The sequence below is a fragment of the Puma concolor genome, chromosome E2 (genome assembly GCF_028749965.1).
Source record: "Puma concolor isolate L17-30 chromosome E2, mPumCon1.1.hap2, whole genome shotgun sequence".
In the NCBI taxonomy this organism is placed as follows: Eukaryota; Metazoa; Chordata; class Mammalia; order Carnivora; family Felidae; genus Puma; species Puma concolor.
Genome location: NC_141681.1, coordinates 39,765,985 through 39,793,585, shown reverse-complemented (window position 1 = coordinate 39,793,585; position 27,601 = coordinate 39,765,985). Strand labels below are relative to the sequence as shown.

At 43.9% G+C, this 27,601-nt stretch overlaps 1 protein-coding gene across 1 annotated transcript; it reads right to left on the bottom strand.

Annotated features, from left to right (window-relative positions):
• Nucleotides 1-513: 513 nt before the first annotated feature.
• POP4 (POP4 ribonuclease P/MRP subunit) lies at nt 514-9,975 on the bottom strand. The gene is made up of 7 exons (XM_025914602.2): nt 9,732-9,975; nt 7,698-7,750; nt 5,643-5,866; nt 4,141-4,218; nt 3,913-3,974; nt 2,206-2,307; nt 514-1,042 (listed from the first exon to the last, which is right to left on the bottom strand). The coding sequence occupies exons 1-7, from the start codon at nt 9,736-9,738 to the stop codon at nt 906-908; spliced, it is 663 nt and encodes a 220-aa protein (XP_025770387.1). The 5' UTR covers nt 9,739-9,975; the 3' UTR covers nt 514-905.
• Between the last annotated feature and the right edge of the window lie 17,626 nt (nt 9,976-27,601).

The window sequence follows — 27,601 nt, the reverse complement described above, 5'->3', positions numbered from 1 at the left end:
AGGCTTCAGGTAGCAGAATGGAACCAGGGGCTCAGCTGAGGTGGCACAGCTGGGGACTCAGGCTTGCCTGGTAGATCAGAGCTGCAGTCTTACTTCCCCTCAGCCTACCTTCCCTGGAGCCTAAGAGCCACAGGAATACAATGTTCTGTATACAGGTCCGAGCTCCCAGTACTGAAGAGCCATTAAAGCACACCCTGACGCGGCATGCTGCCTCCGTGTCCCATCCCAGTTCTAATCCCTAGAGTGAAATGAGTCCAAAGCCCTTCTGTGACGTCACCCCTCACTCTCTGCTTCCCTGGAAAAGCAAGGGGAACTCCAGTTAGGTCAAGGAGTTCGACAGTGGGTGTGATGTAAAACAACATGTCAGATACACCGTCTGACCCTGGGAATTGGGTGCCTGATGGCAGCTGTCTACAGGGTGAAAGTGAAGCCGCCACCCAGGCACAGCCTCTGGCTCACTTCCCTTCCAAACCAGCTGCGTTGGAGGGACTGTTTCTTCCCAACAAGAGCCTATTAGTGCCTACTAATATTTTATTATTACATAAACAACGGATTCATCGCAGACCATTCAGGAAACACAGAAAAGTATGAAGGAGAAATAAAAATCTAATAATGCCACTAGTCAAGTCAACCCGTGGTAATCCTGGTGTTTTCTGCCAGTCTTTTCTCTCATGGGAGCAATACAAGTTCAAAATCACCTAGACATGGACATCCCTACATTCCCTGACTTCTTCGTTCATTGTGGTGTGTTTTTTCCCGGATGATGAATTGTTCTTAACTCCAGTGTTAATGGGGTAGAGGTGGTCTATAACTAGAACCGGCCTGGCCATCTTTTCACCGAAAGGCGGGCACTCAGGTGTTTCCAGTCCTTGGGGTCACAAACAATTGCCTCCATAGCAAAGAGCTCACAGGTCAAATGTTCCCTTTGCTTTGAATTTCTTTGCAGATCGCTCACTTGACCGAAGCTGGAATTTGCTTCCATAAATGTAGGAAATAAAGCCATCAATTTCCACTGTGAACACACAGTTTAGCTTGGGGATAACTGGAAAACAAAGGAGGAAAAAGGATGAGAAAAAAAAAAAATCCTGACAGTAAGTTCACGTTTATGCAGAAACTATTCCTAAAATGTCTGTATTAGAAAGTAAGCTAAGGGGTGCCTGGGTGGCTTAGTCGGTTGAGGTCTGACTTCAGCTCAGGTCACGATCTCACGGTCTGTGAGTTCGAGCCCCGCGTCGGGCTCTGTGCTGACAGTTCGGAGCCTGGAGCCTGCTTCGGATTCTGTGTCTCCCTCTCTCTCTGCTCCTCCCCTGATCGCGATCTGTCTCTCTCTCTCAAAAATAATGAATAAACATTAAAAAAATTTAAAAAAAAGTAAGCTAATAAGAAATGGGAAACCCACAAAGGTTAGCAGTACCAGGATCACAGGGCATTATTCGGTCATGTGGCCAGTTTACTCAGACTGTAGATATAACTCAACACCCAATTTTCAGGGTCAAAGGCTCAAGCCAAATTCCCAGAAAAAGTGCTACAAATAGGTCTTCCCACATCACCTTAAGATGGACTCATGGCCTGTGCTCACTGGGGACACCTGTGCACCATTTTCTGAGGTTTAGAGTGAGAATACAAGGAAATGGAAGGCAGCAACAAGAAAAACCAAGCTCCAAAATTTAAGGAACCAAAACCTCCCACTGTGGTTCTGAAATCTCAGATTTGTGGGCAAGGAGTATGGAAATCTCGACAGACCAGTGGTGCACACCCATCTTTGCTACAACAGTGAGCTCTAGCACATCAAGTGGATGACCCAAAGGGTCACCAGAAAGGGAAAGATCTTGGAACACTCCAGGGACAGGCACCACCTTAGCTCCCCCCATTGTCTGCTTAGCCCCCTTCCTCTGAGACCAGCAGCCTTTGGGCAGGGTGGGGGGGGGGGGTCTCCATCATAGAAGTAGACTCAGGTGTCTGGAGGCAGACCCTACAGCCCTTCCTTCCATCATATCAGGCCGAGGCTGCTGACTGGGTGCAGGGATGCCTCAGGGAGAGCCAAGGGGGCAAGGATGCCCTCTGAAGGTGTGGACTGCATGGTCAGCAGGTATCTGTAATCTGTGCTGACGTGAGAGACCAAACTGACCCACTGAAGCCACTAGTAAAGGGCTGATGAAGCTGGGGAGGCCACAAACCACAACGCCCTGAGACACAGTTACGTACCTTTTAGGCGGTCTTCTTTGGTGATAATTTTGAAAACGTGCTTTGTTTCCTGTAGAAGGATTCCTGTAACACCCACATAGGAGGGGCATTTGGATTTTGTGACTGCAAAAGAAAAGGGCATTTGAAGCCTTGGCCTCTGTGGTGCTGGGGGAGCCACAACCAGCTAGGCAGGGGGAAGTTCCTCAGCTCGACAGGGACCAAGCTGGATGAGAAGTCAAAGTCCCAATCCCTTGCCTGTGGCTTTGTAGCCTCTGGGTTGCTTTGCCAAGGTGTCCTTTGGAGGGCCTGCAGCCATGGGGGTCATGGGAAGGACTCTGGAGCCAAGAGGTCACGGGTATGTCCGGCACCACCAAGACCCACAGGCTGCTGGGAAGGGGCCAAGTGTCACTGATGGAATCTGAAGGGACACCTGTCCATCATGGTCTTCCCACGACCTCCCAAACTCTGGCCAGAATGGAATCTTGCTTCCGGCCATCGAGCAACGAGTAGGGTGAACTGCCCCCACAGGGAGCCAGCCCCTCACCTCTCCTGACCCATGCCCCAGTGTAGGCAGCGGACTGAGCGCTTGCTATGTGCCTGGCACTGTTTGAGGTAGATGCTAGGCACAGCAGTGAATAAGACTGTCCTAGGTTCTGTTCTTAGGGAGCTGATGTTCCAATGGTAGGAGGGGAATGTGTACCAAACCACAAAACTGTGTTTTGACAGCGGTAATTGCTATGAACAAAAAAAGAACAAGGTAATGGGGAGGAGGGTTTTAGTGACGGTAGACCCTCGGGGGAAGGGACATCTGAGTAGGGGCCTGAATAATGAGAAGCAGTCAGTCTGTGAACACACAGAATTCTGGGCAGGGAGAAGGGACAAATGCAAAGGCCCTGAGGCATGGCCAAGCTTGGTGTGGGAGAAGCAGAAATCAGGCCACTGTGGTTAGACCTGGTGTTCAATAAAGTCACAGGGGCCTTTCAGACCACAGTAAGGAAGTAGAAGAGAAACATGGTCTGATTTCTGGTATAAAACCTTCCCTCTGGCTGCCTGGTTGGGGGAGAAGTGTGTCAGCAGCTTCTACAGGAATCCAGGGGAGATGGTGGAGGCTTATATTTGGGGACTAGGACATGCTGATGGATGGAGGTGAGGGATTAAGAAAGAAGAAATGTGATCTTTCCCAGGCTTTTGGCCTGAATAGCCAGGGTAAACACTGGTACCATGAACAGAGATGGGGAACCCCAGGGAAAGGGCTGATTTATGGAGAGGCCTGGAGCTGTTTTGGATATGTGTAGCTTATGACACCCATGGACATGTGGGTGGCTACATCCAGTGGACAGGACAGCAGGATGAACAAAGATGTTCAGGGGAAGGTCTGCATTGGAGAGGACAACCTGGGAGCTGTAAGTCCATAGCTGACATTTAAAACCATGGGGAAGTGGATGAAAGGGACTTTCTGTTCAAGGCTGTGGGCAAGTGCCAGCAGCTGCTGTGCCCTCTGGGATAGTAGGTGGGGTCCTTGAGTGGAAAGGTACACAAAGACCATTTAGAGTGTGTCCAAAAAGTGGCCATAACTAGCTTAGGTATCTAGTTGTCTCCCACTCTCAGTGTTGGTGGTCTGGAAATATCCACATGGCAAGGAGTGTGTCTAACCCTGTAGCACAGAGTTATGGTGCCACTGAGTGATGCCTTGGGCATTCGGTGACCATATGATCTTAGGTAAGTTACCTGAAACAAGAGCCCCATGAAGATCTGCCTTTAACAGCTTGGCCTGAATCATCTGTGGCTGCCTAGGAGGTAAACAGAAGCCCTTAACATACACCATGATCAAGAGTTCTGAAAGGATCAAACAGGTCTACAAACATCTGTGGCCAACTGGCTCCTAAGGTTGCATTTATAGTGATCATAAGACTTGGGTTTTGCCCCAAAGGGCAAGGCTTCAGAAATGCAACTCACGTGTCTGGCTTGAGACCACCGCACAGGTCCCGGATGTACTGTTTCCAGAGTTCATGTAGAGGGAGAAAAAGATTGTAACTGTGGAACCAAAGTCAGAAAGAAGTAAAAAGTTAGGTGACATGAGCTGGGCAATATAACATCGAGAGAACACAGAGCATGGCCTGATGCCAAGGATCCTGACCTGGGTCACTGGGGGCTGGGTGCAGATCCTAGTTCTACAGCAGATAACCTGACTAAAATCAAGTACCTTCACCTTTTGAACCTCAGTTTCCTCACTGCTAGAACCCTCTTGAGGCTAAGTGAGAAGAAGGTGTTGCCCTCCTTTGCCCCTCCACCCTTCTTGCTGGCTAGATACAGCCTTGACAGCTGGGGCTCAGACACCTTAGACCATGAGGCAACATCCACAGATGACAGAGCAGCCACGATGCACCCGGGGAGGCACTGCCTGGGTTTCTGCCACACCAGCTCAGGGTGGTGCTCACGCAGACTTCTTTTCATGAGAGAAACAAACTTTGATCTTGCTTAAGCCACTGCTACTTGAGGTCTTCTGTTACAAGAGCAGAACCCGGTAAGCCAGGAGTAAACAGGAGTTGCTGGCTGTCATGTACACCCCCATGGAAGGTAACAGGTGTCTGGAAGGTGACTGAGCAGGCGGTGGGACCAAAGGGAGGGAACAGGTAAGAGGACCTCAAAGGCTGTCCTCTGGGGTCATCAGTACTGGTCCTGTTACCTCATGGGGAGTCTGTTTACATGACACTATTGGTTAGAAAAGTGAGAACCTCAGGCTCACACTTGAAGTGGGCTCTATGGGTGCAGAAGCCAGCGAGGAAAACTGGGCAGGCAGCGGCCCCTTCCTCCACCCAAAGGCCAGCTCTTTTTGCAACAGGGGCCACGGACAAAGTGAATGACTTTGTTTTGTGGGATGTGGGAGGCTATCTGGCTACCGGTCTTGGCGTGAGAGTCTAAAACCAGTCCTAAGATGCACATATGCAGAACCGTGGCCAAGGAGAGATGCAGTGTCGGCTGGAGGGAGGAACACATCCTCCCACGGAGTGATGCGTCCCTTTCAGAAACTTCTACAACATGTGGGCAGCACATTCTTTGGCAATAAAACCCCAGTGGATGATTCTGTCTAGTACTATTAAAAGCTATAAAGAGTATATATTAAGAAATATCAGTTCCTCTTTTTCTAGGAAAGCTGAAAGACAAACAGCCTGTTGCCATGGGTAACAGACTCACTTATGGCACGAGTCTCATTAGTTAAGGCTAGGACGGAAGCCAAACACTAAAACAGCAAGAGCCTCACCGCGTCTCACTTTAAAAGCCAAGCCCAAACACGGTCTGAATTGGTAAAGGAACGCTGCCCCCTTGTGGCAGAAGTGGGAGAAGCTCCTACAGCTTAAGAGGAAAGGGGCTGCCAAAGGCGCTGGGCTTCCCAAGTCCAGCCGAGACAGGGAAGATTAAGCAGCCCTACGTAGAAAGGCAGGAAAGATTTGGCGTACCTCTGCTGCTCTGGCTTAATGTCAAAGAGCCTCAGCTCCCTCCTCTGCCTGGCAGAGAGGCCTTTGGATTTTTTTTTCTTCTCTTTTCGCTTCCGGCGAGCGGAGTACTCCAGAACGACAGCCTTGCGTTGCAGGTGGTCCTCGCGGGCTTGCTGGCTCATGTGGGGCAAGCTGCGCTTCAGGAAGGCCCTCACGAAGGCCTCGGCCTGCTGGGCTCCCGGAAGCTGCACAGGGACAAGGTGGCACGGTGCCTACTGCTCTGGTTGGGACAGCCCTGGAACCCACGCCCTCTTACACAGCACTGCAACCGCAGACGGGACGCCATCGTGGACCCATCTATCTGCCCACTGAGCCTCACACAGCCACTCATGTGCTGGATGTTAGCTCCCACAGCTGTTCAGATGCGAAAGTCACACTCAAATGCCAATTTGTGACTGCCACACAAAACAGCCACGTCAAAATTCGACTTCCTGCCCTACTTCTTAGAGGTTATTTTGAGGATAAAAAAACCAAAACCCCTTTATATGTGGAAGAAAAGACTTCTCTGACCCTTGGCAAGGAGGAAAGCTTGGGAAACGTATGACAACACTTAATCAGTCATGACCAGAGGAAGGCGAGTTCAGAGAACCAAGCTATGGCCTCAAAGGAAGTGATCGGACGCTTGGGAAGCTGGCACCACCTGCTGCTCCAGGGTGGGCCATGCCTTGGGGGGTAGGAATTTTGACACTGTACCCACGATGCAATCCTCTTTCCTTGGGTTTGGCCCCGTGGACATGTCATGGCTACTCACTAAGTCTGCTCCTGCACCACTTGGGGAAAGGAAGAGCCAATGCATCTCAGCCTCCTGTGCTCAACTTCTCCCACACAGAGCAGAACATCAATTCACTGTACTTAGCACAGGCTCTTAGGACCTCTGGGCAAAATAACGCGTAATTCTTGAAGGAACTCCAAACACCTCTGCCTCTTAAGCTGGGAGCTCCACCAATCTACTCCTCATTCAGGTGCCTCTGTCCTAGGTCTGCCACAGCCCCAGCGAGCACTGTCTACTGAGGCCCTGCCTCTTCGCTGGGCCATCTCCTGAACCCTATTGCACTAACCGGGCTGCGAACACCCTGAAGCTCATGTGTCAATAATAAGCTCTCTCTTATGGAGGAGAAGAGGGGGCAAGGGGGGGCATGAAGATGTGATTCACCTCATCCTCAAGGTAGCTCACAGTAAAAATGGCAGTTGGCTTCAGCTTTGCACCTTTAGATACTAACTAAAGACTCATGATCATCATCATTATTACTGTGAGAGGACAATTATTTGCTTCTTTTAAATACCTAAGTAGTCCCTCTTCATGGAGAAGCCAGATAAAGGGATATCAATCTTTTAAAATCTTGGTTTCATGTTAACTCCCTCAAGAGGAGTCACCAGTGGAGCTTCTGCCAAACTGACAAAGCATGTGTGCAGCATCCAAATATAATCCATATATTCCACTTATGAAACGTGATTTGCCTGCCCTCTTCAAGAGTAAAGGGGGCACATCGGGGCGCCTGGGTGGCTCAGTCAGTTGGGCGGCCGACTTCGGCTCAGGTCATGATCTCACAGTCCGTGGGTTCGAGCCCCGCGTCGGGCTCTGTGCTGACAGCTCAGAGCCTGGAGCCTGTTTCGGATTCTGTGTCTCCCTCTCTCTGACCCTCCCCCGTTCGTGCTCTGTCTCTCCCTGTCTCAAAAATAAATAAACGTTAAAAAAAAAAAAAAAGAGTAAAGGGGGCACAGTGACAAAGTCAAATGATAGTGCTCACTTCGCCAAGTTTCAGGTGGGCATAGTCCAGTGACCTCGGCACAGTGAAAGATGACACAAGATTAAGAAGTCTTCGTTTACCAAACAAGATAAGAAGAGGCCAGCATATGGAAACAGGCCATCAGAACAACAGATCTTGGCTGAGCCTAACACATCTACTAGAAAGACGAGGAGTAAGATGTGGGAAAGGACATCTAAAGCAAGACTGGAGTACTAAGCCATTCTGTCATCACCTCTGTTGTTCCCAGACTTCCTGCCATGCACAGTACCTGAACATCGAACTCTTTTGCCTCTTTCTGAGAAAAGGCGTGGTAGATCACACCTGGGGGATTAAAGCAAACAAACAAATAAGAAATGATAATTCCTATTGGGTATGGCTATAAAGCAAAGACTTTTCTAACTATGAAAATAACTATGCTTACTTAGAGATAGAAGAAGATTGGGTGCTATAAAGAGCACAGCTTCAAAGCTTTCTTGGATGCCTCTTATTCCCCCCCACCCCCGACCACCCATCTGAGAAGTTCCGAAGGTGTGCTTTAGAACAGTGCTTCTCAACTGTTAATTTACGTAAGCATCTCTAGGATCTCATTAAAATGTAGACACTTGGGCCCCAATCCCAGATTCTGCATTTGTAACAAGTTTCAGATGCTACTGCAGTTCAGCAGACCACACTAGGAGCTTGGTTAGGAGCTTGAACAGTTGCTCTAGAAGTCTAATGAAGCAACTCATTTAAAAGTTATATGATAGAGGGGTGTCTGTGTGGCTCACTGGTTAAGCATCTGACTCTTGGTCTTGGTTTCAGCTCAGCTCATGGCCTCATGGTTCTTGAATTTGAGCCCCACGTTGGGTTCTGTAATGGCAGTGCAGAGCTTGCTTGGGATTCTCTCTCTCTCTCCCTCTGCTCCTCCCCTGCTCTCTCTCTCAAAATAAATAAATAAACTTAAAAAAAAAAGTTATACACTAGAGAGTCCCAGGATGCAGATGGTAGGAAATATTACACTTTGTTGACTGTAAGATGTTAAAAAAAAGATTTTTCACATTTTAACATCTATGAAATTGGGATGTATCATACAATAGATGGTGTCCTAAACTGATAAAATACAGGTCTTTATTCAAGCTCAAAATAGATATTGATCAATGTGGTTTTGACCTCTAAAAACTTCCACATTTCCTAATTTGCCTGAAGAATAAAAAGATGGCTGTAGGGACAGAGTACAGGTGTGAATGGAATAAGAATAAGACAAAGGCCTGGTTTAAGGGTCAAAAGACTAGAAAATATGGTTTACACAATGCTCTATCAATCTCACTCCAGGTCCCTTACGCTTCCTTGAGTACATATGAAAAAGCAAACCAATGTGTTATATATTATGTTATATTATGTTATATTATATTATATTATATTATATTATATTATATTATATTATATTATATTCAGAGTCTGGCTCTCCCTCAGATGGAAGAATGGGAGTAAAACTTATTTCTAAAGAGCACCCCAGGAACGACTTTGCTTCAACTGCCACAGTTGTTTAGACATTAAAGTCTTTTCTGAAGCAATATACATAACGACTATCCAGCATTCATTACTTGCCATGTACCTGGTTAAAAGTTACACATATTTTCCCAACAATCCTTTAAAGTGGTTATTATTCCTATTATGCACATGAGAAAATTGCAGCTCATATAATCTGAGACACGTAACTTGGTAACAGAGATAGGGAGTGGCACAGATCGAAATGAAAATACTGAGCCAAAGACCAGCTGTAACGGTGTCTACACTCCCCTGGGTGCTTGCTCCCCTCCTTGGCATTGCTATCCTTTGCTCAACTCCCCAGTCCTGGGTTAGCGGTACCATTCCCCAGCATGCTCCCAACGCTTTCCACCTGACAAGGGTCGTTCACAGAACATCAGGAAGGCTGGGCAGATACCACTACCAGTACCTTACAGAAGGGGAAACCAGGTCGTAAAGAGTATCAGGGCCCTAACCACCGTCACCAAGTGGGAGGCAGTGGACAGAGAGGCGGTGGCCCAGTCGGCGGTAAGGTCTTGGGCCCTCCTTTAACACCACACACCATTGAGCAGGCCCCTGTGGGGGACCTGCCGCCAGCTCTGACATCAATACCTGGCTCAGACACCGAGCCAGGCCAACCGGGACTCTGGGCCTCAGTTTCACTTATGTAAGGCAGGACAATTCCCACACCAGTTCCGTTTGGACTTCGCAGTGACCCTGTTCACCCACTAGCACCAACTCCCCGACCACTTACATCCCACCCCACCCCAGTTTCGAGGCCCTGCACCCCGCTTACTCTTCATCCTCGGGCCGCTTCCGGTGCGCTCTGATGACGTTTCCTGCGGGCGTCGCTCACTCTTCTTCACTTTCTTCAGCAGCCCTCGGCCATCAGAACTTCTCTCGCCAAAGTTTGTGGTGGAGAGACTTCTTGTGCCCAAGCTCGCAAGGCACGCTAAATCGCCAGACGGACACGATCCAACTCTGCTGGGATCGCAGGCGCGCAGGGCTGCTGTCAGATGGCGTCGCCCGTGACGTCACGGACGCGCGTCGACCTAAGCTAGCGCATGCGCCTGGAAGCGGGCCCCGCTGCGGCGAGAGGTGCTGCTGGTCCTAAGGGTGTATCTCCTGTATGGAGGTTTTTCAGCTTGCGTATCCTATAGACGGAGGAAGGTCAGAAGCCGTGGGGTTGCGGTTAGGACTTGTGGACTGCTTGTGAAGAGCTGGAGTAGAGCGAGGCGAGCCAACTTGAAGAGGACCGCGGGGACGTTGGGGACCAGGGGAGGACGGCAATGGTGGGAATGAGGTCCGTTGGAGTCTTTAATCAGCGTTCTCTACAGATTAACCGAGGCGCTGAAGTTGGGATAGAAGGCTTAGGTTATAGTTTTGTCCTGCTGTGTGATCTCGCTTTAAGTCACTTCCCATTTCCAGGCTTCCTTTTCCCCAACACTTGTGAGTGGGCTGGGCTTGATAGTCTGAACGTTTTCTTGAGACGCTAGTGTCTGTCAGGAAGTTAAAAGGCAAGGAAGGATTCTTACTGCTCTGGAGAAGGGTCCAAGAATTGTGGCTTGGAAGGCCTGATGCAGACCTCTCAGAAGTGACCTGGTGTGCAGGATGAATTTCTGCTGAGTGCTGGGCCTGAGCAATATGGTCCCTGTACTTTAAGTCCGTGAATTTCAACTTCGGGTGAGGTATAAAGTCCTTTTAAAGGAAAAGAAATTCTCAGGGAACCCGGAGAATTTATGTACACAGATCCTAGTTTGAGAAACATTGATTTGTTTTTGGATGGTTACCTTGTGCCATTTTGATCTTAAACCTAAAACTGCAGGCCCTGAAATTCAGTGGCTTGTAATGGTGAGCCTGAACCTTATATATGTATATTACCATCAAAATGGAAACACAGCATTTAAACGTATTGCACTTGAAGATGCCTGAGAATAGTTAGGAGTTTATGGGACTAACTTTAAGAAACTATTCTTGGGGATCCATACCATATGAACTACTAAATGTGAATTTTAAAATAGTATCATGAGACACTCGAAGATAGTAAGAGCCAATTTCTGTGCTGTAGACTCAAGGGGGCCCTTTTGAGCAGGACCTTTGTGATTATGGAGATAAGGGAGAAGGCAGACTTCTGTCTTTGAGAGCTTCTTTTTAGGGGTGTTAGGATTATTTAGCTCCCAGTTGACCCATTCTCAAGTAGTCCAGTCATCCTTGGATGACTGCCAGTCTTCCATGGAATTCTGTGCTTGTGTTGGGATGAGCACTCTCAGAACTGCAGTTACTTCATAATTTCCTGATCACTAAATCTTTTTTAAAACAAACAAACAAAAACAGGGTTGCCTGGGTGGCTCAGTCGGTTAAGCGTCTGACTTTGGCTCAGGTCATGATCTGACGGTTTGTGGGTTCAAGCCCCACTTCGGGCTCTGTGCTGACAGCTCAGAGCCTGGAGCCTGCTTCAGATTCTGTGTCTCCCTCTCTCTCTCTGCCCCTCCCCTGCTTGTGCTCTGTCTCTCAAAAATAAATAAACGTTAACAATTTTTTTTTAAAACCCACTTTATTATCCTCAGGAAATAATTGTTTATGTATGTAGAGTGACACCTGTCTGTACAGATATTTATATTATTATGATTGTTGTTTATAATAGCAAAACCTCAGAAACAACTCAATATTCAACAGTAGTGGATTAAATAAATGAAGCATGTGCTAACTAAGTAGGTTAATTAAATGCTTTATAATCACAGGGTAAGCTTCAAAAATTCAGATTCCTTAGTACCTCTAGAGATTCTTATTTAGTAGATGGGTCCCAAGAATCTGTATTAAAAAAATATTCCCAGGTGATTTTGTTGAGTAATAGGTTTGGGAACTACAGTATGGTACGTTTATAGAACTTAATAATTAGAATACCACACAGCCATTAAACAGATTCCAATTTTAAAAAGGTTACAAAATATTAACACAAAACTAAATGTGTACACAAAAAGGATTGGAAAGACATACTGCTATACAGGAAGGTTTTTGTTTGTTTTTAAACATTTATTTAGAGGAGAGAGCGTGAGCAGGGGGAGAGTCAGGGAAAGAGAGAGAGAGGGAAAGAGAGAGAGAGAGAGAGAGAGAGAATCCCAAGCAGGCTCCCTGCTTTTAGTGCAGACCCTGACATGGGGCTTGCACCCAAGAACTGTGAGATCATGACCTGAGCTGAAATGAAGTCAGACGCTTAACCGACTGAGCCACCCAGGTGCCCCTATACAGGAAGTTTTTCATGGCTGTATAAGTGAAAGTGAGCTTATGAGAGATTCTTGTCTATTTTCTAAATTTTATTCAAAGAAAATAAGACTTAATTTTTTCTTTTTATAGCTATAAATGATAAACTCTCAAGCATGGCTACACCTGTGTTTTCCCACTGGTGGCTTTGTGAAGGTTCCATAGGAAGTCAATGAGAGCATCATTGCAAGTGATCTTCCGTGCCCCACCCCCCCCAAACAACTTGTGAAAGACTTCAAATATGCAGAAAAATGGAAAGAAGTCTACAATGAACATCCGTGTGCTTTTAAGTTCTACAGTTAGTATTTTGCTCTATTTATGCAGGTTTCTTTTGATTGCTGCTTTAAGACATTCAAACTGTTAGGCTGAGCATTCAAGAAAAGTTTCATATTTAAGGTCAAAAGATTAAGCCTCAACTACCATTAAATAAGTGCATATCTATGAAAATTAGGACCTGCCTTATAAACAAACACCAATAAGGCATAGAGTGAGGTGATGCCTGTTAAAGCAGCTCCTGGCACAGACCACAGTTTGAGATGACAGCCGTCATGATCTGCATTCTCATAAACCTGCATCAGCTGCAGGCACAGTCCCTGAAGCTCAAGATTAAGAACTTCTCTGACCCTGCTTTGCCTTTGATCTGTATGCTAGCCCAAACGTGGCATATTGATTGATAAGGGGAGCTGGGAGTGTTGGTGGTGGGGGACCTGGACATAGTGGCACCAGCAATCATTCCTCAGGCTTAATAGTGCTGCAGGAGACTAGGCAGTCAGGTTCCACTGCTAACACTGGACATTCCTGCTAGGCAAGCCCTTTTCTGCTGGCAATTGGGTGCTCTGGCTACAAGAATCAAAGAGCTAATGCTTACAGGAGGATGATATATCAGTCCCTCTGGTCAAGAGATAGCACTGTGCTCCCAGTCAATTTAAGGCCAACCATTTAGAAATCTGAGCAGCAGGGACTATGACACTTAGTATGTGTGGCCAAATAACAGTTTCTGAAATCCAGGTTTCTCAACTTTTTCAAAATCCGAAAGTTATTCTTCAAGGCTACCTTGATCCTAGATCTCTGAAATGTAACATTATAGATTCTCCCAGTTCCCTGAAGAAGTTGCATTCTCAGCTGAACGACTAAGGAAAGCTTGGTTTGGGTTCTCATGATGGAGTGTCTGAGTGAAGAGGAGGGTCTTTGGAGGTCCTAAGAGATCTCCTTCACTGTATTTAAGGGGCAATTCCTGAGGCATTTGAAAGATTTGCGGGGAAATCACTGCAAGCTGCATGGAGCATGTGTTCATGCGGCCCACGCTTCCCCTCCCGTGTTCTCACCTGTGCTCGGTGTTGGGGAAGCAGCTCCAGGCCTAAGAGCTATGTGTTTACATGTGTATGAGTCCATTCTGGTATAAAATAAGGGAAAGTGGCTGGGAGAAAGGAGCTGATGCAAAATCACCTCAAACTGGAATTGGGGTAGGGTTAGAAAGCAAAGAGACCTGGTTTTTGTGGTATTTCAATCCCAAAGCCCTGCTGGATTTAGGGGACAGACTTCCCCTTTCAAAATATTTGAAGCCAGAGGGGGACCTGAAACTGTTTAAAAATCTGACTTAGTGAAGAGGTCAGGCCCTCAGCACAGCTGCCTGACAGGAAAAGGTCAGAGAGAGATGGAAACACCTCTTAGTTTTCTTCAGTCTCCTCTGTTCTTTAATATGCAATGTACAGCTTAAAATTTGGAAAGCAATATATCTGCCATGCAAAGAAGTAGGAACTGTCACCCGTAATCAAGAGAACAGTCACCAGAACAGAGCCATAGATGACCCAGATGTTTGAATTGGAAGACAACTCTTTAAAATACTTTTATAATACTTTAAAACCTTTAAATGCTATTATAGGAGGAAGAGTCTGAGGTGGTAGCATAGGACGACCCTGAACTCACCTTTTCCATGGGCACACTGTATCTGTATCTACACAGAGAAGAGTTCTTCCTGAAGAAGTACTGAGGGCTGATTGAACAGCTGCTGCACAACAAAGGATGACACAGCAAATGGAGACACAGTAATGATGGGAAACCCACCCCTGAGGCTATGAACTATGATAGTGAGAGATAGCATGGAGGGACCCATGTGCAGATTTGCCTGATCTGGGGCATAGAAAAAAAAAAAAAGTTAAAGGGCAACTAGACTGTAAGTAAGGAAACCCATTTACTAACACTAGAGGGGCCACCAATGGTGGGGAGAACTACTGGAACTCTCTCTGGGGTTGGAGGCACAGGCAAGCACCATTGTTTATGTTTCCTCTCTATCTTGATAGCATGAATGGGAGCAGAGCCCAGGCATTCTGGCTGGCCTGCCACCTCAGTGAACCCTGACCCCTAGTCCACACTAGCTGTAGCCATTCCACCCAAAAGGCCTCCTGCCTGTGCTCTCCCCAGCTCTAGCTATCACACCAGGCTGGCTCTGGCCTGAAGCACCCTGAGGCTTGCTGACCCATGCCTGCTTCAGCTGCAGCTGTCCCATCAGGGCACCCTCTGCATGGAGGGCCTCAGCCTGTACCCACCTCAGCTCCAGCCATGCCACCAGGGTGGTCCCAACCTGGAGCACCCCAGGACCACCTGGGCCATGCTTGTTTCAGTTTCAGTTGTTCTGCCAAGGTAGTCCCAGTATGGACCACCTTGAAACTCCCCAGCCCACATACTAGCTCCAGATTTTCTGCCAGGATGGCCCCATGCAGCATCACAGGACTACCGGACCTATGTCCACTCCCATCTCCAGCTGTCCTGCCAGGGGGACTCTGGTTCAGAGCACTCTGGGATCTTTAGGCCCATGCCCACCACAGCTCCAGCCATCTCACCAGGATGACCCTGGCACAAAGTGCTGTGGGACCTCCTAGCCTCTGCCTGCTCCAGCCCCAGCCAGCCAGCCAGCCAGTCAAAGTTGCCAGGCACATGCAACCTATACGGGGGACATTCCTACTCAAGGTTACTCCTTCAAAACTAGGAGAGGTAGTTGTTTTTCTTCATTCACAGAAGCAAACACAAAAAATCAAAATGAGAAGACAGAGGAATATGCTCCAAATGAAAGAAAAAGACAAAATTTTACAAAAAGAACTAAATGGCATGGAGATAAGCAATATACCTGATAAAGAGTTTAAAGTGATGGTCATAATGATGCTTACCAGACTGGAGAAGAGTGCATGAATTTAGTGAGGACTTCAACAAAGAGATAGACAATACAAAAAGAATCAGAGTTGAAGAATACAATAATTGAAATGAAAAACACACTAGAGGAAATCAATAGTAAATTAAGGGATATAAAGAATGGATCAGTGATCTGGAAGACAGGTAGAGTACCCAAACAGCAGAAAGAAAAAAGAATTTTAAAAATGAAGATAGGTTAAGGGACTTCTGGGACAACATCAAGCATCCTAACATTCACATTACAAGGGTACCAGAAGGAGAAAAGAGAGAGAGAGAAAGGGACAGAATACTTATTTGAAGATTTAATAGTTGAAAACTTCTCTAACCTGGGGAATGAAACAGATATCTAGGTCCAGGAATCATAGCTTCAAACAGAATGAACATAAGGAGGGTTTCACCATGACACATAATAATTTAAATGGCAAGAAGGAACAATAAAGAGAGAATCTTAAAAGCAGCAAAAGGAAAGCAAACAGTTATGTACAAGAGAAGCCCCATAAGGCTATCAGCTGACTTTTCAGCAGAAACTTGCAGGCCAGAAGGGAGTGGCATGATATATTCAAAGCGCTGATAGGAAAAAACCCTGCAACCAAGAATATTCTACCCAGTAAAGTTATCATTTGGAATTAAAGGCGAGATACAGGGTTTCCCAAACAGAAGTTAAAAGAGTTTATCACCACTAAACTAGTCTTGCAGAAATGTTAAAGAGACTTCTTTATGCAAAAAAGAAAAGGCCAGGAGTGCCTGGGTGGTTCAGTGGGTTAAGTGTCTGACTTCAGCTCAGATCATGATCTCATGATTCATGAGTTCGAGTCCCATGTTGGGCTCTGTGCTGACATCTCAGAGCCTGGAGCCTGGTTTGGATTCTGTGTCTCCCTCTCTCTGCCCCTCTATGCCTCTTTCTCAAGAATAAAGAAACATTAAAAAATTAAAAAAAAAGAAAAGATCATATGTAGAAATAAGAAAATTATGAAAGAAAAAACTTCACTGGTAAAAGCAAACACATAGTAAAAGTAGTAGATCAATCACTTATAAAGCTAGTATGAAGGTTAAAAGACAAAGGTAATAAAATCAATTATATATTAAAAAATTAACTAAGAAATTCACAAAATAAAATGATGTAAAGTATGATATCATAACCTAAATAGTGGAGGGGGCAGTAAAACTGTAGTGCTTTTAGAATACATTTGAACTTAAGTGAGTGTCAGCTTATTACAGGCTGCTATATACTTATGATTGATGTTATATATGAACCCATGGTAAACACAAACCAAAAACCTATAATAGATATGCAAAAAAGGAAGAGGAAACAAATCCAAACATAACACTAAAGTCATCAAACCACAAGAGAAAAGAGCAAGAAAAGAAAGGAACTAAGAAGAACTATAAAAACAACTACAAAACAATTAGCAAAATGGTAATAAGTACATGCCAATCAATAATTAAATGGAATAGATGCTCCAATCAAAAGACATAGGGTGATTCAATGGAGAGAGAAAGAAAGAAAAAAGAAAGAAAGAAAGAAAGAAAGAAAGAAAGAAAGAAAGAAAGAAAGAAAGAAAGAGAAAGAAAGAAAAAGAAAACCAAGATCTATCTGTGTGCTGCCTACAAGAGACTCACTTCAGAACTAAAGACACAGATTGAAAGTGAAGGGATGGAAAAATACAGTCCATGAAAATGGAAATGAAAAAAAGATGGGGGTAGCAATACTTATATCAGACTAAATAGACTTTAATAAAAACATTGCAACAAAAGACAAAAGGGCATTACATAATGATAAAGGGTCCAATCTAACAAGAGGATATAACAATTGTAAATATCTATGTACCCAACAGGGAAGTACCTAAGTACATAAAGCAAATATTAATAGAAATAAAGAGAAAAATTGACAGTTATACAATACTAGTAAAGGACTTCAACACCACCCCACTTACATCAATGGATAGATTATCCAGACTGAAAATCAATAAGGAAGGAAACAGTGGCTTTGGGCAACACATTAGGTCAGATGAACTTAACAGATACATATAGAATATTTCATCCCAAAGCAGCAGCATACACATTCTTTTCAAGTGCACATGGAATGTTCTGTAGATCACATGTTAGCCCACAAAATAAGTCTCAATAAATTTAAGTAGATTAAAATCATATTAACTATATTTTCTGACCACAATGGCATAAAACTAGAGATCTATTATAAGGGGAAAAAAAAAAAAACCCGGAAGAACATAATCACGGGGAGGCTCAACAGCATGCTACTAAGCAACCAACGGGTCAGTGAAGAAATCAAAGAGAAAATAAAAAAAAAATATCTGAGACAAATGAAAATGGAAACACAATAGTTCAAAAATCTTTGGTATACAGCAAAAGCAATTCTAAGAGGGAAGTTTATAGCAATATAGGCCTACCTCAAGAAACAAGAAAAATCTCAAACAATCTAACCTTACACCTAAAGGAACTAGAAAAAGAAGAACAAATAAAGGCAAAAGTCAGCAGAAGGAAGGCAAGAATAAAGATCAGAATGGAAATAAATGAAAAAATAACTGAAAAGATCAATAAAACTAAGAGCTAATTCTTTACATAGATAAACAAAATTGATAAACCTTTAGCCAGACTCAAGAAAGAAAAAAGAGAGAGGACTCAAATAAATAAAATCATAAATGAAAGAGGAAAAGTTACAATTGACACCACAGAAATACAAAGACTTATGACACTGCTTTGAAAAATTATGTCAACAAATTGGACAACCTAGAAGTAATGGGTAACTAAAAACATACACTCTTTCGAGACTGAATCAAGAAGAAATAGAAATTCTGAACAGATCCATCACCAGTACCAAGACTGAATTGATAATAAAAAAAAATCTTCCAGCAAACAGAAGTCCAGGACCAGATGACTTCATAGGTGAATTCTACCAAATATTTAAAGAGTTAATAGCTATTTTTCTCAAACTATTCCAAAAAGTAGAAGAGGAAATAAAACTACCAAACTGATTCTAGGAGGCCAGAATTACCCTGATATCAAGCCCAGATAAAGACACCACACACACACACACACACACACACACTATAGGTCAATATCCCTGATGAACATAGATGCAAAAATCCTCAACAAAGTATTAGCAAACTGAATTCAACAATGCATTAAGAAGATCATCCATCACAAATAAGTGGGATTTATTCCAGGGATGCAAAAATGGTTCAACATCCACAACTCAATCACTGTGTGTGATACACCACATTAACAAAATGAAGGATAAAAATCATATGAACATCTCAATAGATGCAGAGAAAGCATTTGACAAAATTCAACACTTATTAGTGATAAAAACTTTCAACAAAGTGAATTTAGGGGGAACATACCTCAACATAATAAAGGCCACATATTATGTGACAAAGTAACAGCTAACATACTCAATGGTGAAAAGCTGAAAGATCTTCATCTAAGATCAGGAACAAGACAAGAATGTCCAGTCTTGCCACTTTTATCCAATATAGTACTGGAAGACTTAGCCATAACAATCAGACAACAAAAAGAAATAAAAGGAATCCAATTTGATAAGGAAGAAGTAAAATTATCACTATTTGCAGATGACATGATACTATATATAGGAAACTCTAAAGACTTCACCAAAAAACTATTAGATATAATAAATGATTTCAGTAAAGTTGCAGGATATAAAATTAATATACAGAAATCCGTGGCATTTCTATACACCAATAAACCAGCAAAAAGAGAAAATTAAAAAAGCCTATTTATAATTGTATAAAAAAGAATAAAATATACCTAGGAATAAATTTAACTAAGGAGGTGAAAGGCCTTTGCTCTGAAAACTATAAGACTTTGAAAAAAGAAATTGAAGATGACACAAACAAATGGAAAGATATACCACACTCATGGATTGGAAGAATTACTATTGTTCAAATGTCCATACTACCCAAAGCAACCTAGAAATTCGATGTGATACTTACGAAAGTACCAGTAATATTTTTCACAGAACCAAAACAAATAATCTTAAAGTTTGTATGGAACCACAAAAGACTATAAATACAGTCTTGACACTGTAATCTTGAGAAAGAAGAACAGAGCTGAAGATGTCACAATCCCAGATTTCAACCTATATTACAAATCTACAGTAATGGAAACAATATGATACTGGTACAAAAATAGACCTACAAATCAATGGAACAGAATAGAGAGCCCAGAAATAAATCCACAGTTATATAGTCAATTAATGTACAACAAAGGAAACAAGAATATACAATGGAGGAAAGATAGTTCTTTTCAATAAATAGTGCTGGAAAAAGTGGATAGCTACATGCAAAAGAATGAAACCAGACCATTTTCTTATACCATAAACAAAAATAAACTCCAAATGGATTCAAGATCTAAATGTAAGACCTGAAACCTTAAAGGTCCTGAAAGAAAACATAGGCTGTAATCTTTTGGATATCAGCCATTGCAATATTTTTCTGGATCTATCTCTTTCAGGCAAGGGAAACAAAAACAAAAATAAACTATTGGGACTACATCAAACTAAAAAGCTTTTGCATAGCAAAGGAAACCATTAACAAAATGGAAAGACAACTTACTGAATGGGAGATGTTTGCAAATGATGTATCTGATAAGGGATTAATACCCAAAATATATAAAGAACTCATACAACTCAACATCCAAAAAACAAATAATCCAATTAAAAATGGGAAGAGGACCTTACTAGGCATTTTTCCAAAGAATACATAAGGTAGCAAAAAGATGAGAAGATTCTCAACATCATTAATCATCAGACAAATGCAAATCAAAACCACAATGCAATGTCACCTCACGCTAGTCAGAATGGCTAGAATCAAAAGGACAAGAAATGACAAGTGGAGAAAACAGAACCTTCATGCATCGCTGGTGGGAATGAAAATTTTTGCACCCTTTATGGAAAACCACTATGGGGTTTCCTCAAAAAATTAAAAATAGAGACACTATATGACACAGTAATTCTACTTCTGAGTGTTTACCTAAAGAAAATAAAAACACTAATTCCAAAAAAGATATACACATCCCTCTGCTTATTGCAGCATTATTTACAATAGCTAAGATATGGAAGCAACCTAAGTATCCATCAGTAGATGAATGGATAAAGATGTTCAAGTTGACCTTTGAACAATGCAGGGGTTAGAGATGCTGACCCCCTCCACAGTAAAAAAAAAAAAAAAAAAAAAAAAAATCTGTACATAACTCTTCCCAACCCCAAAACCTGAATACTCAAGCCTTACTGATAACACAAACTGTCAATTAACACATATTTTATGTTACATGCATTATATACTGTATTCTTTTTTTAAAATTTTATTGTCTGTTTTATTCCAATTTTTAAAAATGCTGGTTGCAGCCCACTAAATTGATCTCATAACCTACTAATACATCTTAATCCAGAGGATGAAAAACACTGGTCTAGAAACTGAAGAGCTCACAGGAGACTCTCCTTTTTCTAAGCCTCTCAACTGACTCTGAGACTGGATCTCACTTCCTAGTCCTGAGGGTCACTTATCAACCAATTGACAAAAACTGACTAAGCAGTCACATATCTCTCACCTCCTGGAACTTCGTCCATCTGCCTCCTTTTCTGGCTACTTAGAATTCAGAATAACCAGTCTTTTTTTTTTTTCCTTTTTTTTTAAAACATGAAATTTATTGTTAAATTGGTTTCCATAAAACACCCAGTGCTCATCCCAACAGGTGCCCTCCTCAATACCCCTCACCCACCCTCCCCTCCCTCTCACCCCCCATCAACCCTCAGTTTGTAACTGTATTCTTATCATAAATTAAGCTAGAGAAAAGAAAATGTCATTTAAAAGTGTAAGGAATAGAAAATACATTTACAGTACTCTATTGTATTTATTGAAAAAAATCCATGTATAAAGGAATCCACACAGCTCAAATCTTATTATTCAAGGTTAACTATGTATACAATGGAATAGTAATCAGCTAATAATTAAATCTTATCATCCTCAACAACATGGATGGACCTAGAGGTTATTAGGGTAAGTGAAATAGTCAAACAGAAAAAGGCAAATACCATATGATTTCACTTATATGTGGAATCTAAAAAGCAAAGAAAACAAAGAAAAAAAAACAGAAACAAACTCATTAATACAGAGAACAAACTGATAGTTGCCAGAGAGGGTAGGTTGGGAGGATGGGCAAAATAGTGAAGGAATTAAAAGGTACAAACTTCCAGTTATAAAATAAATCACGAGGATGGAAAGTAGAGAGTAGGAAATACAGCTAATAATGTAATAACTTTGTATGGTTACAGATAGTGACTGCACTTATCATGGTGGATATTTTGTAGCATATAGAATTGCTGAATCACCATGTTGTACACCCAAAATTAATATCATATTGTATGTCAACTATACTTCAATAAAAAATACTATTATAAATACATCGAATAACGTACAGGAGAAAAGGGCCAAAATGGGTGAAAAGAGGAGGAATTTCAGCAGAGAAATGCTATAGCTGAAACTTCTTTCAGTACTTCCTTGTTATGGCAATGGCCTGCCTGTGCAAACTTAACCTTTTCATAACTACCGAGAATATATCCCCAGACCACACTTCCTTTTTAATCATCTATAAACAAATATTTATCTCCTGAGGGCTCTCTGGGCCCCTGCATTTTGCTTTTTAAATGAAAGTTACCATGGGGACTCTTACCCACCCCTCCCCTCCCCAAAAGCCCCTGCTGCCCTGCTGGAGAGGAGCCAGGTCTAGGGAAGGGTTCTCTGTGTACTCTGGGCTCTGAGGGCCACATCCCAGAGCCTCAGACATCTGGAGAGCTAGGACGTGGAGCTTGCCAGCTGGAGAATGGCTCCAGGTCGAGGCCGGACTCTGAGTCATTGTCCATCTTCCTGGAAGCCAAAGTCAGACCTCAGTAATGAGGCTCCATTCCTGCTTGTCAGTGAAGAAACAGGGAGAACGGGCTCCATCTTATCCCCAGCGCTGGCCTGGGTGGAGACAGTAGCCTTCTTTGTGAGCTTGGAGGGGCCCCTATGTGTCACAGATCTCTGGAATCGACGGGGACACCCGGGAGCTATGAGGGTATCAATGGCAGATCCATCTCTAACACAGTCCTGGAGGCCTATCTGTCTTTGCTTTTGGAGCACTGATGGCTGTGAGGGAAGCCCCCACATCTGGCTCAGAGGCCAAGAGGAGGGAGGAGCCCATCTGCCACAGAGTTGGGCGGTGGGAGACAGGAGGCGGAGGTGGTCTGACGGGCCAATGACAGGGCATACTTCAGATTTTTGACAAAGGTTGAGTCAGCTGTGAAATCTGTTTTCCTATATAATGAGGTTCCTTGATGCCTGAAGATGAACTGGCTTTAATATTAATTCAGCCATTTGGGCTATGTCAGGTTATATTGACATTTATTATTTATTGGTTTACATTGGAGGTGTGTGGGGGGGGGGGAAGGTTTTAGGATGTTAGACATAAAAGCTGTCTTTGGCCCTCAGCTGGATATCCCAGGGTGTCACAAGATGGCAGCCTAACACAAGGATTGAATCCATGGCTGGCAGCCTCCTCCCACGCCTTGGAGTTATTTTTCCTTGCAGCCTGTCAAAAACCTGGTTTACCATCTACTTCAAAGAATTGCAGCCCTGGGTACTAAAAACCATGACCATCCAGGTGATGGGGTTATTTCTCTCTAAACAATGTAACTTGATCAACACTTTCCCTGCCAGAACGGATGGTTACCGAGTTAAGTGGTTTCAACAAGATAGAGGTTAAAAGGAGAGAGAAATGATGAGACCCTGGGGAAGGAGGCGTGATCGTGGCTGACATTCAGAAATTGATGGTGCATCAATGAGGTGGAGGGAGAGGAGGCGAGGAGCAGAGCTGCCGGCTGGATCGTGGCTAGATTGCAGCTGGTTCCGGATGGGGCTGCTTGGAGGAAGGTGAGGGAATTTCCACTGCGGTGGGGTTTGTTTTTGGAGGTGCCCTTTTTCCCTTTTGCTATGAAATGATTTTCTGTCCAGTGACTTTGTTATTACCAGGGAGAGAGACACTCATAGCCACAGAGTAAATAATACAACATCGGGCAGTGATGGATAGACATGAGCTCATGAATTTCATGTAACAAGTGTCCTTTTCTGTGTTTATGGAGGTAGAAATCAAGACAAAGGGAGCTGAGGCTACTTAGCAAAATTGCTACCAATTAAGCTTTATTTATTTTTTGACATTGGACTCTCTCTGGTGACATTTATTTGTGACATCTGGGTGAGGAAGCTCTTGATGGTAGTTTTCCCTCCTCCTTATCAAGGGACAGCAAGTGCTTGTGGAGAGAGGAGGGAGGCGGAGAGGGCAGTGGAACCAGGCACTACTCCTTATTACGGGCTGCATGTGGGAATTGCTCGCACCCACTGAACGGGGGGGGGGGGGGGGGGCACTTGTGTAGAGAGCATCTGTGAAGGGACGCCCGAGTGACTGAGTGTCTGCAATTGACTGAAAAGCACAGAGAGGGGCTGCCTCAGCAGCAGAAGAGTGCGAGTCCAGGGGCACCATAAAATAACCCTGTCCTCCACCCCCAAAGGTATAGTAACAGGCATGCTCCTGCTCAGGGAACCACGGTGCTTGCAATTCCAATGGAGAATCATTCTTTCATGGGGAGTGTTGCTGTCTCCGGAGTTTTATTTTGAAATACAAATACTAATTGAGGGTGATAAATAAGCTCTGCCATGTGAAAAGTGAGCCCCTCACCTGGCCCACTGAGCCACAACTGAGTCAAGACAGAGGTGGGGGGATGGGGACAAGGGGAGGAGATAAAAAGCGACTTGGCTCATTTAACCCTTTTGCCTCTGCAATGAAAACCAGGACGTAGAATTTCATTTGACAGGGACAGAGTCCTGAGAGCTTGACTTATCTTGGTTGGGTGTAACTGGGGAGAAGTGAAATGTTTTCCTTCTTTATTATTTTCTAGCCTTCCTTCCACTGAGGATGTTGATAAAACTGTATGCAAAGACCACTAGAGGGGCAGGTGTGGGGAGCACTCCTGTGTCTGCCTCTTGTGTAAAGTGGGCCACTTTGCTTCACCCAGCTATGGCAGGCAGTAAATTCTGCTTGCCCCGAGGCTGATTGCTTTACCAGGCAATTGCCCCTCCCTTCTGGAGCTACATACACATGCTTTCCTTGAAAGCACAGAGCACAAATTTCTCATTGTGCTTGAAAGGTTATCTGTTATTAATGCAGAATCCCAAACAGAGAACCAGTCCTGAGGTATATGCGTGCTGCATTGGAGGCATATAAATTCATTCGGATGCCAAGGTGGACCTTCCTTTATTTTTCTTTCATTAGGTAATTGATCACTAGCATCGATCAGAAAAAAATTATGCCTTGTTGACCATATTCTCGGATAAAGATCAATGAAGTTAATTTTCAGTACATCAATTTCCACACCAGGCACTAATTGGAAGGGATAAAGCTGTGTGACGTGTTACTGGGTGTGACCCAGGACAGCCACACCCTCAAAGGGGGTCCAGGAAATTTGATTTTACCAACCTATAATAAAATGGGGAAATTGCACCTGGCAGATGGAGGTTTCAAGCTGTTCCAATCTTATAACATGAATACTATTTGATGCTCCCTGGGCATCCTTTCTGAGAAGGAAAAATGACAGAGCTGGTAGCAGCCCCTGTTCCTTGTACTGCAGATCTGAGCCTCTTCCTCCTTCCCCTCCAGCATACATCCCCCCCACCCAAGCCCATATCTTGCCACCCTTGTGGGAAAACTTTCTTTTGAGAGATGACAATTAACAATTGTGTCAGATGTATAGAAAGCCAGAAATCATCTACCAGCAAAGGCTTCTAGGGTCAGAGTATAACATATTGCCTTTTTGTAAATTGCCTTTTTAAAATGACATGTTTTTTGTGTGTGTTTTGGTCTTCTGAAGGTGGGCCTGATTAATTGTCACCTTCATGGGAAATGTGGATGGTGTGAGAGAAGGTGCAGAGGTTTTGGACAGCTGGTCAGGAAGTGGATCAGAGAAGCATTGGCTCCAGGGTTCTGGGAATCTGGAGTGTCAGAGCCCCTGCTGCAGATGCCTGCATTGGCCTGTGATGGAGGAGGCAATGCAGAGGAGGAGCTGCCACAGAGGAAGGCCCAGTTGAGTCACAGACTCTAGTCTAGTCTGGATTCTTATGCACTAAGCAGGAGAGGTTCCTTACCTACAACATCTCCTTACCTGTGGCTTCTTTACGGCACTTGCCTGATGTTGAATTGTAATGGCAGAGTGTCTTATGACTCCTGGGCATGGGGCACCTGAACGTTTCCTTTTTCCAACTGCCCATTTGACTTTAAAACAATTCAGGTGGTTTTCAGCACAAATTATTGTTAAAATAACCAAGTGCCATTTTTAGTGGGACCAAAAGGTCAAGAAATTAGGTTTAAATGAAATACAAGGAGAGGTGCCTGGGTGGCTCAGTGAGTTAAGCATCCAAGTTCAGCTCAGATCATGATCTCACGGTTCGTGAGTTCAAGCCCTGCATTGGGCTCTGTGCTCACAGCTCAGAGCCTGGAGCCTGCTTTGGAATCTGTCTTCCAAATCTCTCTCTGCCCCTCTCCCCTTCTCTCTCTCTCAAAAATAAATAAATATTTTTAAAAATCTTTAATGAAATACAAAGAGAATATAGTCAGATGATTTGACTGATTTGACCATCAGAGTACATTGGGTTGTTGAGAGGAGTAAGGAGGGTATCTGCTTCCTTAAGATTTTAAAAATGGAATAACCAGCCACCTACTCTATCTAGATAATGTTGCTATTCCTCACCCAGTGTCAAGAGGATGAACTAGTTGGTGTTCAAGGTTCTCTTGGCTTGAGGACTTGAGGAGTCCATGAGTGTTGTATGATAAATTAGTAGGTGCATGTATGTCTTGGGAGCTTTGGGGGGGGCAGGGCCCCAGAGATCCTGCTATGGGCTAAATTATGTGCCCTCCCCCTGCCCCAATTCATATGTTGAAGCTATAATCCTCAATGTAATAATATATAGAAATGGCACTATAGTCATCAGGTTTGGGTGAGATCGTAAGTGTGAGGCTCTCATGATGGGATTAGCACCTTATAAGAAGAGACACAAGAGAGCTTGCTCCCTTTCTTTTCACCATGTGATGACACAGTGAAAAGGCAGACAGGGTCAAGTCAGGAAGAAGGTCCTCAACAGAACCCACAATTCTGGCCCCCTGATCTTGGACTTCCAGCCTCCAGACTATGAGAAGATGAATTTTGTTTGTATAAGCTGCCAAGTCTGTGGTAATTTATTATGGCAGCTAGAGCAGACTAAAACACTGCCCAAGGAGGTTCAGACTGCTGTGTCTGCAGAGGTGCCTGATGATATGCATTAATAGGCTCTTTGTTACAGGTGGTGGGAAGTTTGTCTGCCCCCTCTGGGCAGTGGACCTGAAGACTTCAGTGGACTGGCAGTCATAGGCTCTTCTCTAATTTTGGTGGGATGCTCCCAGTTTCTTCCCCCTTCTACTCTGTAGACTCTTACTTAACTCCTGCTAAGAAAAAAAAAAAGATCAGAGGAGTTTAACTTTTTCCTTAAGAGATTTCTGTGTAATTTGAAAAAAACCCCCACAAAACAACCCAATAAATGACCCTTTATCAAAACACCCTCCTATGCTCCCAGGAACATTCTTCTATGTCTAAAGACATATGTAATTTTACTGTGCAAAAACAAGCAGGACAAAACCTGGAATTCAAGGGCCTCCTGTCAGGAGGTGTACCCCATTTGTCAGTTCACAAGTTGGCCTGCCAGTGTCATAGATGCTGGGTCAGATGCCAAGGGCTCCATTCTCACAAGCAGTCATGGTAGCCCATAATCAGCATTTTCCTGTGCTGGTTCAACTCAGTGGGTTGTGTTACAGGAGGGGAATCTTTATGGTCTCTGAATTTTTGTATTGGGAAGTCAGCATTCCTGCCCTTCACTACAGAGGGAGAGCAAATCTATCTCTGTCTTTCAAGGCTATTCACTATATAAACATCCTTGAAAAGTAGTTCAGAACAAAGGCCACTGGTGCCTCTCTTCACAAGGTATGCAGAAATGTGAGACATCCATGAGGAACTGTCCCCCAGCATCTCCATGACCCATGTCTGTCCTCACCCCTGCCTCACACTGCATGTCCAGTCATGACAAACCGCTTATCTCCTTGCCTCATGCGATGCTTGTTTGCAAT